This window comes from Fusarium oxysporum, chromosome VII (genome assembly GCF_013085055.1).
Source record: "Fusarium oxysporum Fo47 chromosome VII, complete sequence".
NCBI classification, from domain to species: Eukaryota; Fungi; Ascomycota; class Sordariomycetes; order Hypocreales; family Nectriaceae; genus Fusarium; species Fusarium oxysporum.
The window spans coordinates 1,224,718-1,237,082 of NC_072846.1; the positions used below are offsets into that span (position 1 = coordinate 1,224,718).

The 12,365-nt window shown below is 47.6% G+C and overlaps 1 protein-coding gene across 1 annotated transcript; it reads left to right on the forward strand.

Annotated features, from left to right (window-relative positions):
• The first annotated feature begins 4,750 nt into the window (after positions 1-4,750).
• Positions 4,751-6,306, forward strand: FOBCDRAFT_251770 (fatty acid desaturase-domain-containing protein). The gene is made up of 2 exons (XM_054705581.2): positions 4,751-5,781; positions 5,832-6,306. Exons 1-2 carry the CDS (start codon positions 4,812-4,814, stop codon positions 6,242-6,244), a joined length of 1,383 nt encoding a protein of 460 aa, XP_054561556.1. The 5' UTR covers positions 4,751-4,811; the 3' UTR covers positions 6,245-6,306.
• Positions 6,307-12,365: the final 6,059 nt, after the last annotated feature.

The window sequence follows — 12,365 nt, forward strand, 5'->3', positions numbered from 1 at the left end:
AGTACCCGACCTTAGCTCTCTTTAATCTAAATGAGCAGATGATCGAACATCAGTCTCTCAACCATCAATCATTAGGTCTCTCGTCATGCTCCAATCGGAGTCACCTCCTAGCTCAGAGAGCGATTCAAGACGTCACGCTCGAAGCCCCAGTCCTAACTGCGAATCACGTTCTCGAAAACGACACCGGCATCAGGCACGCCGCCGGTCGGCTGTTCTCAGAGAGGGGAGAATAACAGGAGTACGTGCTAATGGGCGGAAGACGTAACCGAGTATTCGGAGATATAGAAGTCAATGGGAGCTGCGGAACAGCGACGAAGAGATTCTTTATTGCTGTAAGAGAAAAAGTAGATAGTTGCTCTAAACGGAATGATTCTAATTCTGTGGAGTAAATCATTCCTAGCATATTAGCATATTTGCGCAATCCATTCTTAGAGAATATTAACGATATAGTTGCTTCTGGACTAGGAAGTACTATTGGAATAATTGGGAGCTTCCCCCTGACTTCAGGATCACACTTCAAAGTCCTAGATGGTATCCATAGGATATAAACCCCTAGAGAGATCTCACCGTGTTAATAAGAATAATCGCCTTAATTTTACTAAGCACACCCAGCATCTCTGCGTAATTCAACAACAAGATCTACGGTTGTTAAGGGAGCTGGCTTCACCGCCTTCATGGTGAAGTATTTATGGGTCTTGAAAAGTTGGGCCAATCGGATGTTATAAACGCTGGAGCGTCCGTAAGGACGATGCGCCCCTATCAATTCTTGATGCGTCCCTATCAATTGCCTTATTTTAAATATAAATAAATTATAAAAGCTATAATATAACTATTTATTAATATTAAATAAAATTATAATATAAAGAATATTATATTTATTAATTATAAAGACTACAATATTACCCGTTGGCTCATGCCGCGAGGCGGGGCGAGCCAACTAAGCAAGCTTAGTTGGGCCCAAAAGTGTGAGACGGCACAAAAGTGTGAGACAACCGAATGGACCGGTTTTTGGTGCTATTTGCGGCATTTCCTGTTCTTCAACACTCTCATCAGGTCAAAAAATATGAAAATTGCTGGAATTATAGAAATGAAGCTTCTTGTGATAATATATTTGCTATTGACTATATGTGACTGGGCGAAATGACTGCTGCGGCGCCCAAATGGCTTCCTAATTAAGAACGACTTCTTATGTATTTCTCACGCAATTTGGGGGTGTTATTGTTTATCGTAAAGTGCCTGAGTGGCCTCTAAGGCTTCGGCTTCCTCTATCATCCGATTGATGAAGGCATCGTCATACCGGGAGTGGTGTTGAGGCAGGCATGGTGTTAAGGGTATCGTCGGAAGGGAGGACTCGCGGTCTAGTAGGCAGGGCGGCGATGAGGGCATCTTGAGATCATCTTCATCAGATAAATCATTATCTTCATCCTCATCCCGATCGGCCGGCGCTTGTGTGAGCGTGAAATCGACGGTATCATCGCTGCAGAGAAGTCGTGATAAATCGGCTGACGAGAGGGGCTTATCTGCAAAGCGTGCTTTGCGAATAGCCTCGCGGGCTTCCGGGGCAAGCTGGGTATCGATCATAAAGAAATCCTCCTTCTTATTCAGTTGAGAACGTATCTCAGCTCGTGAGGCGTCATATGAGGCATATTTAACATCCTTTCCGGTGTGTTCGAGCCACTGTTTAAACTGTAACCTCTTTTTAACGCCGTTGACGATAACCTCCTTCTTCTTCTGCCACTCATCTCTTATCTCCTTCATCTGCCGGATTACAAAAGATCGAAGATTCCGAAGCTGAAGTCGCTGTTGTGCCTTATTTCCTGCATTTATATCCTCAGTATGCTGCTCTCGAAGCTCTTCTAAGCTCACATTGTGAATATATTCTCCTACCGGTTTTGCTTGCTTGCCGCGCTTTCTCTGGTGATATCTCTTCTCGATACGCCCTTGGCGATCTTCAACGTGATTCCTCACGATATCTTCAAGCATAATAGCTTCACTGACGATCTTCCGGACCGACTCCAGTCCCCTGAGCGCTGGGGAGCTTAGAATATCGTGATAGCGGTTATTGATATCTCTTGCTGTATCAGAGGCCAAAGGGAACTGATTTTCCGCCGGTAAAAGCGAAGATAAAGCTGGATTAATAGCCTTATGCGTCTTTAGCTTCTTTTTTAGAAGATAGCTGACTGCAGGCACCTCGGTGGGCGGGAAGATTCTTGACTTTTCGAAGCCTGTAATGATGTGGGCCGGCATGAAGTCTTTATTAAAGATCTCCTGAGATAACGAGGATTAGTATGTGAAAAGCGGGGTATTTAAGAGAAGGTTAAAGCTGATTATACATACCTTGAAGGAGCCGGCAAAGTCACGGCGGTTAAAGCTTAAATTTTCCTTCCGCAAAGCATCTCGCAGCCTTTTTTGGTGTGCATTCTTTAACTACTGAAAAACACTAAGATCTATTAGTTAAAGCATGTGAGTTAAATAAGGAAGAAGGAAGGCAACGAGGATATTAAATTTTATATAGTATTCTCGAAAGGCGAAAGAGCCGTAACCAGAGAAGCCATCAATAACAAGTAACCACTACACGAGATCCTCTTTAGCCTTTCCTTCTGTGCCCAGAGGCTTATTATATAAAGCAGCAGCATTAGAAGGGCTTTTTAGGTGCTTATTACACCTAAACCACTCTTCAAAATCTAGCTGACGATGTTAAACTGCTGCAGACTTATCCTAAGACTTCCGGTTAAAGTCTCTCGCCCACTCGAGCATTATATCGCCATTCGAGAACGCTGTATCTGACTGTGCAAACCGCATCTCGAGATCGCCTTCTATATTCGCCTACTCAAGCATTAGAAAGGCTTTAAAGATAAGCCACGGCAGAGTAGTCTCTCCGGCGGCGTTGCCTATACCGATCACGGTATAAGTCTCTTAATCATTAGGGGAATATACCTCTGTTGCTGCCTTCTTATTAGTACGTACAACGAGGTATTATACTCGCTCTCGCAGTATTCCGACTCTAATACCTGCTTGATTAGCATTCCAGATTTCCGAGGCGCCGATTCTGTATCTCGTGATAACCTTATCGAGCCGCTTGAACCACTGCTTCGTCTCCTCTACGCCGGCTTCCTCATACTTATAGCGCGCCGCTTCCTTCGCCTTCAATATCGAGGTATCAAGCTCAGGATGATCGTCACGGAAGCGCCTGTACCACATTTTCCCAACCGGCTTGGCATCAGCATCACGGCGGCTTCTTATGGTATTGACTGCATCCACAATCTCGCTTTTAGAAGCTGGAAGACCGGACTTCTGCATCCACATAACGAAGCTCACGATAGCCTCATCTTCATCATCTGAAAGAAGTCGCGGCCGGCCCATATTTGGCTGAATAACTAGCTCATAATCAAGGGTATTAGCAGCTTCAAGCTGCTTGATGATCCGAGCAATAGACGGCCTCTTAGAGCCGGGATATCGTCGTTCAGCATCGCGGAGAGAGAGAGCCTTCTTTGGCCCGTTAGAAGCATCACGAGATAAGCCCTTTTGGAGTCGTTGGCGTGAAATAACCACTGCCTGAGCAGCTTTAATGTTAGGTATTGATGGCATAATATAAGTAGACAGAAATGGCACTTTTTTCACTAATTGGCGTCTAGATTTACATAAAAATCACATAGAAAATCAATGAAATTCGCGACAGCCGGCGGTGAGGGGTTGTCTCACACTTTTGGGCCCAACTAAGCTTGCTTAGTTGGCTCGCCCCGCCTAGCGGCATGAGCCAACGGGTACAGTAAGTAATTTTAATTAATTAAATAGATTATAATTACTTTAAAAAGGTTTAATAACTTAAGCCTAGGATTTTTAGTATATATACCTATCTGGTATATAAGCTTATTAAGCATATTAATTATTACATAAAATGCGTTTTACTATTTTTATTGGTTAGTATATAAATAGGCTCTACTCTGACCTTCTTCATCGACTTTACCCCCTACAAAGTGGGACAGATAAACGGACTCTACTACGGTCGATGAGAGCATTGGTTACTAGGTCTCAGCTCCTAGGATATCATTTTTTTATGTACAGAAAACGCGTGGACAACCGTCAAAATCAATCGCAGCATCGATGGCCATTCTTAGCTGTGATTGGGGGGGAGGCCAGGCTGTCCCAACTTTTTGCACCCTACTAAGTGGCTTGCCCACTTAGTCAGACCCTACGGCTAAATCAATTTTGTTGAGGACTCATGTTATGTCACTCCCCTCTCACCGTAAAAATTAACATGTGATGGGACATGGGTAGAGCTCCCTCTACTCTACAATGCCCAAGTATGCCTCGAGCTTCACCACTTGTTGATATGACATAGATAATTTCTATACTGAGACAAATCTAGTCCTACCAACCTTCGTAATGCGTTAACTCTCCCAATGTGAATAATATGTATAGTATTTGGAAACAACTTTCCATTAATCTTAATCATGATATCAAAAGAGCTAAGGAAGCTAATCACCCGAGACCCTAAATCAACGTCTGTTGGGGAACAAGAACTCCTGATTGAGGGATGACTTATGACGTTTATGTTAGTTGACAATAATATATAAAATGTTTATCAGATTCTTATTCATCATGACCGCGTGAAGGCGTGGAAGCGTTGAGCAGCTATTCAAACTTGTCCAGTTCCCCAACAAAGCCCCCAGTCGAGGAAAATCGCATAAGAACTCCCGCTGCCACGCCAGCACCAACAGGCACTTTCCATCTCTCAACCCAATCTCCTCGTCGACCATTCGTCAAGTCAATTGACTTTATCCCGACTAGAGTAATCTATCTTCCCGATCATGACTTCCCTCTCGACCTCGACGGTCCCCGGGCAGCACCCAGCATTTCGGCACACCGTCACTGACTTCGAGTCCTCGACCTTCCCTTCTTCGCTCTCTTCGGTGGATGCCAACCAGGCCAAGCCTACACATGGCCGTCTCCTTGATACATATGGCAACGAGTTCACGCCCCCCGACTTCACCATTAAGGATATCCGCGATGCCATCCCAAAGCACTGCTTCGAGCGATCCACCTTCAAGGGCTACATTTACATCCTCCGCGACATGATCTGCCTTGTCACCACCTTCACCATCTTCTACAACTTCGTGACTCCTGAATACATTCTCTCCACGCCTGTACGAGCCCTGCTCTGGGGCCTATACACTACGCTCCAGGGTCTCTTTGGAACTGGTCTCTGGGTCATTGCCCACGAATGTGGCCATCAAGCGTTCTCTGAGTCTCGCCTTATCAATGACGCGACCGGCTGGGTCCTTCACTCAGCTCTTCTTGTCCCATACTTCAGTTGGCAGATCTCCCATGGCAAACACCATAAGGCCACTGGAAATATGGAGCGTGACATGGTCTTTGTTCCTCGCACTCGCGAGCAGCACGCCACCCGCATTGGCCGCATGGCCTACGAGCTCTCTGAACTGACTGAGGAGACCCCCGCTTACACCCTGCTTAGGCTGGTCATGAAGCAGCTCGTCGGTTGGCCCAGCTATATCCTCACTAACGTCACTGGTCATAACTACCATGAATGCCAGGGTGAGGGTCGCGGCAAGGGGAAGAAGAACGGCTTGGGGGGAGGTGTAAACCACTTCGACCCCCGAAGCCCCATATATGAGGCCAAGCAAGCCAAGCTTATCATACTGAGTGATATAGGTATCGGGATCGCTATTGCGGCTCTTGTATACTTTGGCAACACTTTCGGTTGGACCAACATGCTTGTCTGGTATGGCATTCCCTATCTCTGGGTCAACCACTGGCTTGGTAAGTTTTACAATTACATAGTGTGTCCTAGTCGTAACTCATGAAAATAGTTGCCATCACTTTCCTCCAGCATACTGATCCGACGCTTCCTCACTATACTGCGGACGAGTGGAACTTTGTTCGTGGTGCTGCTGCTACGATCGATCGTGACATGGGCTTCATCGGCCGACACTTGCTCCACGGTATCATCGAGACCCACGTCCTACACCATTATGTTAGCACCATTCCCTTCTACAACGCCGACGAGGCCTCAAAAGCTATCCGACCCGTCATGGGCGACCACTATCGCGCCGACACTAAGGATGGCGCCTGGGGCTTCATTCGTGCCTTGTGGATCAGCGCCCGGATGTGTCAGTGGGTTGAGCCTAGTGCTGAGGCCGAGGGAGCTAGCAAAGGTATCCTCTTCTTCCGCAACCACAACGGTCTGGGTACCAAGCCTGTCGTTCTAAAGAAACCCGAGTAGTGTCCGGATTCTCTGTAATGATGATGATGTTCTGTAGTGTTGTAGCGTTGATTGTTGTATTTAGTCATCGAACCGGTTATGTTTAGTGATGTACGTCTCGTCATCTCGTCATTGCAAAAGGTACTCCCTCGATAGTGAAAGGATGTGGAAAAGGGGTGCGCTAAGCCTCCAGCACTGTAACTAGTGTTGTTTTGTAGAAATACTGAGTACTCAGTTGATTATGGTGTTGTGTGATTACTGCAGGAGTCGTCACGGCCTTATATGTTCATGTTATCCCCTGACATCCAGGTACAATAGTGTACATTTTCATGCCTGGCGCATTGAGCCTCTCTTCATCGTTTAGGCTATAGCAACCTCTTGCGGCCCTCGGCCTTATGCAGGAACAAGGTGCGCCTTGAGAATGATTCCGTGAAGGAGGCACCCTCATGATTTTGTAAGCCCAGACATCCTAGTCTTTCCACTGGCAGTACAAGTAGCAAAGATGGTACTCAGGACAGGCCTGCTCGGGCAGTTCCGAGCGGTCCCGCCCACTGTCCCCGACACATAAAGTCGACAAGCGAAATTGGTAAACAGAAGGAAAAGAGGGCCAGGAGAGGTCTGACAGGAGCATAGAGGCAGAACAACTAGAATGGCTATTAGTAGAGGAACACCCTCGTTTGAGCGGAAGGGAGCAGTTTTGGACAGAAATGGGGCACCAACTCAAATCTATAGAGGGGCAGCTAAATCTGGACGCGAGAGCGGGGACATCTGTACTTATAGTTGCACGCTGCATAGCTGCCACTAGGGCGACTAGGTAAGTTTATGAATAAAACATAACAAACAAACAAACAAGCTTCGGTCCTGGGACACTCACGGTCCTGGGTGTTGAGACGGAATGACTAAGATGGTCCGATCTGTTGGTGGCTAGGACGTGGATACTATGTAAGGAGCTTTGCTCCTCTCAGACACATATAACTTAGAACAAACAACAACACAATTAACTCTTTTTTGTTTTATCAGGTTATGAGCCCGGACGGCACTCTTTTTCTCCAACCGCAAAGCAGGGTGGTTCCTGGCTTCTTTTATAATTTTCCTAGACAGCATAAGAAGTCGAAAGGTTTTCTTAAACTGCGCATGCCCATTCAGCTTACCTAGAGCTATTTTCCTTTATTGGATCTTTCGTGGAGCTTCCAAATCAGCTAACTGGATATGTCGAGAAACCTTTCCAGAACGACCCTGTGATCCTCCTTCTAAGATACCGAATATGAATCATCAATCTCGAACCGGCACCATTCCAAAGCTAGAGCAAACCAGTCAGTGGCTGACCTGGAAGAGAGAAATGCTCGACCTTCTGGACATGTGTAGATATGGAGTCCTTTTAACCAGAAACGCCCAATAACTAACAGAAGGGAACGATCCCGCAACTCAGATTAAGGCCTGGAGGAGCCGTCAGGATCGAGCATGCAACGCCATTCAAAGTCAGCTCGGCTACAATATTATTATACTCTATATACTGCCTTATTCTTTTTACCTGCTTTAGCCCCTTAATATCAGGTACTTTAGGCTACTAAAAAATATATATAATTAAGAAATAGAGTATTTAATTAGATAACGTGGTTGATAAGCATGCCGACCGGACAAGTATGCCGACCAAAAATCCCTCATCCTACATCATTTCCATCTGATCAGATACTTCTCAACCACCCATTATATCACAACCTTCAAATGAAGCTAGAATTCTTCTTGCCCTTCAGGCCCTTCAAAATAACCCAAAATTACGTCTCCGACGCGCTGCTACTATATATAAGGTTGGATATAGTACCCTCCGTGACCGAAGGAATGGCATTCAATCGCGAAGCGATTGGGTCCCAAAGTCACGGAAACTATCTGATCTAGAAGAACAGATAATAGTTCAATTCCTCCTTGACCTAGATTCCCGAGGATTTCCTGCGCGACTGCGTTTCGTGGAAGAAATAGCCAATTCTCTGCTCGCTGACCGCGATGCATTACCTGTTGGCAAGCGCTGGCTGGGCTCATAACTTCGTCAAGCGGCAACCAGAGCTAAAGACGCGTTTATTTCGGAGATATGACTACCAGAGAGCCAAATGCGAAGATCCGACTATTATTCGTGGCTGGTTTAGGCTTGTACAGAATACAATTGCAAAGTATGGTAATTGATCAGATGATATCTGGAACTTTGATGAGACTGGCTTTGTGATGGGTCTTATAATGGCCGGAATGGCAGTTACAGGCTCGGAAAGGCAAGGAAGACCAAAATCAGTGCAGCCTGGAAATCGTGAATGGATTACAGTAATCCAGGCGATTAATGCAGAAGGTCAATCGATCGCGCCATTCATCATTGGTGCGGGCCAATATCACCTTGCCAACTGGTACCGAGAAAGCAACCTCCCGGCCGACTGGGTTATCGCAACGAGCCAAAATGGATTGACAAATAATGAGCTGGGTCTTGAGTGGCTAAAGCACTTTGATCGATCTACAACTAAACGATCAAATGCTCGGTATCGTCTTCTGATCCTTGATGGTCACGAAAGCCACCACTCTGCTGACTTTGAGAGATACTGCCAGGATAATAAGATTATCACGCTCTGTATGCCAGCTCATGCATCCCATCTACTTCAGCCTCTCGATGTTGGGTGCTTTGCAGTGCTGAAAAAGGCTTATGGTCGAGAAATAGAGCATCTAATCAGATGCTCTATAACCCATATTTCCAAGACCGAGTTCTTCCCGGCCTTTCATGCCGCCTTTAAAGCTACTTTTACTGAAAGTAATATCCGGGGGGGTTTTAGAGGAGCTGGACTTGCTCCTCTTGACCCAGAAACCGTGATCTCAAAGCTTGATGTGCAGCTACGGACCCCAACGCCTCCCGGAGAGGTCAGCCAACCATCAACCCCATGGGTTTCAAAGACCCCAAAGACGGCAACAGAGGCTCAATCTCAGTCTGAATACCTTGAAAAGCGAATCAGAAGACATAAAAGCAGCTCCCCAGAGTCAATTATAGAGGCTTTAAAGTCAAATACTAAAGCAACAAGGGCAGTTATGCACGAGGTTGTCTTATTGAGGAGTGAGCTCCGAAATCTTCGCGAGGCAAATAAGATACTAAGCCGGCGCCGAAGGACAAAAAGGACTAGACTACAGAAAGGAGGGGCTATGACTATACAGGAAGCATCGCAAGTAATTGATCAGATGGATGTTAATGCGCAGGTAGCGGCCAAATCATCTAGAAGTGGTGGTCGAGGAAGGTCGGAGCGACCGGGCAGTCGGCATTGTGGTGTATGCGGCAAAGCCGGGCATAATGCAAGGACCTGTCAGGTAGTAATTGAGACATCCGGGGAAGAGTATAGTGAGTAGTTTTAATTGATTAGATGGTTTGTGGTGTTTTTAAATGGATTTAAAAGTTTAAGGCTTAGATTTTTGGTCGGCATACTTGTCCGGTCGGCATGCTTATCGATGGTGCCCGCAATTACGTCGTAATTCGTTCAGACCACGTGACGACTTATCCCCCGCAAAAAGCGGCCCGTGAAATCGTGTGCGCGGCGTCTGATAAGTGCTTTTGATAAGTTCCCCGCAACTTATCAGGCCCCAGACAGGAAACAAACACCACGTAGAAAGGCCTTGATCAACCGAGATGGCCGCAGACGACTCGTACACGACCGCAGACGAGCGTGCCCGTGCCGCCCGGAGGGCGGGCCTTCAGGCGAAGAAGGACGAACAGCCGGCGAACACGGCACGGAGTTATGCTGCGAAGCAGCGGGAGTGGAAGGCGCGTTCCCCCGGCCGCCGCCCTCTCTTTTCCCCTTTGCCCTTGTCTCTTTTTTTTTTTACGTAGAGTCCCATGGGCGGCTAACAGACGAGAACTTATAGGCCTGGTGCCGTACGCCTCGGGCTGCGGCAGACGGCTCACTTTATAGCTGGCCCGACGGCGAGCTCGTAACTCCAGACAAGCTAGCAGCGTGGCTCAAAGAGGATATCCTCTTACGACGCGTTGCCCCGCCGCAAAAGAAACCACGGACACGGGGTAAGGGCAAGGGCAAAGGAAAGGCTGTACAGTTACGGCGGCAGCTCGAACAGGAGCAGCTCGAGGCCGCGGCCCTGGCAGAGGCCGAAAGCCTAGCCGAAGCTCTAGAGGTCCCCCTGGCCGAGGCCGCCGAGCTGCTTGCGGACGACCGCGAGGGCTACGTGCCACCCACGGCCCTTGCGCCGGCTGCAGCAGACCTTGCCGAAGGATCTCTGCTTACGAGGGGCACTATCGACGCCTATATCGCGGCCGTTATCGAGCTCTGGCGGCTCCAGGTAGCCCACGGCAACGCAAACACGGAAAACCCCCGGGGCGCCGCCGTACGAGGCTTCCTTGAGCAACGCGGCCGGCAGCGGGGGAAGCACGACCGCGCCTCCTTTAAAGACCGCGGGACTGACGGGATCCAGGCCGGCTATTCACCCGACGAATGGCTCCGGGTCCAGGATCTCCTTCTCAGCGGGGCCGCGTACATGCCGCAAAACCTCCGTACGCGAGTTGACCTCCTATTCGGCCACTACTACCTCTTACGGGGGGAAAACCGCCGTAAGATGGAGCTTGCAGACCTGTCTCTACTCGACTATCCGTCTTCAGAAGGCCCGACCCCCTGTGGCTGCCTCGTTACCCTTTTGCGAGACGGTAAGCCAGGGCTGCCGTCAGATCAGATTAACAATCAGACATATCAATCAATTCAATCAATTCAGATCAAATACGGTATCCTAACAGATCAATCAATTCAGACACAAGCATCTGTGCATCTGATATGTCTGATATCCTTGGAAAGGAAGATGACTACCCTAGAACTGTCGGATCATCCATATTTTCCGGTCGTCAGAATGGGGCACTTCCCTAACAAGCAGTGATGCTACAGGGCGGAGTCAAGCCGATTGGCTGGTTTTGAACCCCAGCCCGCTCAGTTAAGTTGCCCCAGTACAACACAACCCTAGCCAGAGAGAAGCCAACACATCCTTCAATGTTTGGAAGCATATCTTGGCTGATGGGTTTCAATCTGTTGAAGCCCCTGCTGATTGCAACATACAATGCATGCATGGGCAACCTGTATAACATGTTAAGAAATCCCTTAACATGTTAAACAGAACAAGATAAGAAAAAATACAGATTATGATAACAGAATAAGATAACAGGATAACAGGATAAGGAACACGATAGTGGGCCCATGAGGCGATGAAATCAAACAATTAATTTAACGACTCTATTCTATATCAGTCAATATCCTCCCTGTCTTCTAAATCATCATCTGAATCAGTAAGATCATCTTTTAATGCGGAAAACATCATCGGTAACCCAAATCCACCGCGGGATATAGGTATGATATGACCTTCGCGCAACCAGCTGCCTATACACTCTACCCTCTCAATGTTTGCACATTTAATCCGCAGCCTATCTCATGAGCATGTCCTGCGCGCCCCAGAGAAGGCTTTCTCTGGCTTGGACGACTCTGGTGAGATGGAGAGTATCGCGATGGCCATGCGGCTAAGTCGTGGATATCTTCTCCGCTGCTCAGATGCGCACCACCATTGAAGGGGCGTAGAATCGATCTCTATCGGCTGATCGGTAATGAAGGTCACGAAATCATCCTCAAAACGCAACACGGCGGTCTTTACCTTCATATTCCTCGCCAACTGAGCTAGTTTATTACTCTATTGTTCCACAATGTCCGCCACAGCGCTCGGAGCGGCTAGAGGCTTAGTAGGGAGCTCAATATTGTATTCTTCCTCCCAAATCGCTTGTGCTCCGCCAATTGCGTTGTCGTACCACTCATCCGGCCAGTTCTGCTTAATGTATGCGTCTCGTTTCGAAGGGTCGAGAAGGAGAGCGGCGGAATAAACGGGAACGTCGTCGGTCATGGTGTAGTATATATTCATAATGAACCAGCCCATATCGATGGCATGTAGCATGCGTTCATCGCGTGTCTCGGGTGCGCTGTAGTGCTGCTATATTCGCATTAGCATCTATCTTAGCTGTTGAGACCGGCGATGAGATGTCCTCGCTACGTCGCAATGAGATGGCTCACCTTCTCGTTTTCATAATGAGAAAGAAGGCAGTCCATTAGAAATAATGACTGTGAAAGAGATGCTTTATTGCCCT

What these genes read in the sequence shown, in the direction of transcription:
- FOBCDRAFT_251770 (XM_054705581.2), top strand. Translation starts at nt 4,812, where the DNA reads ATGACTTCCCTCTCGACCTCGACGGTCCCCGGGCAGCACCCAGCATTT. An exon ending in CTGGGTCAACCACTGGCTTG is followed by an intron (nt 5,782 to 5,831) that starts GTAAGTTTTACA and finishes TCATGAAAATAG; the next exon opens with TTGCCATCACTTTCCTCCAG.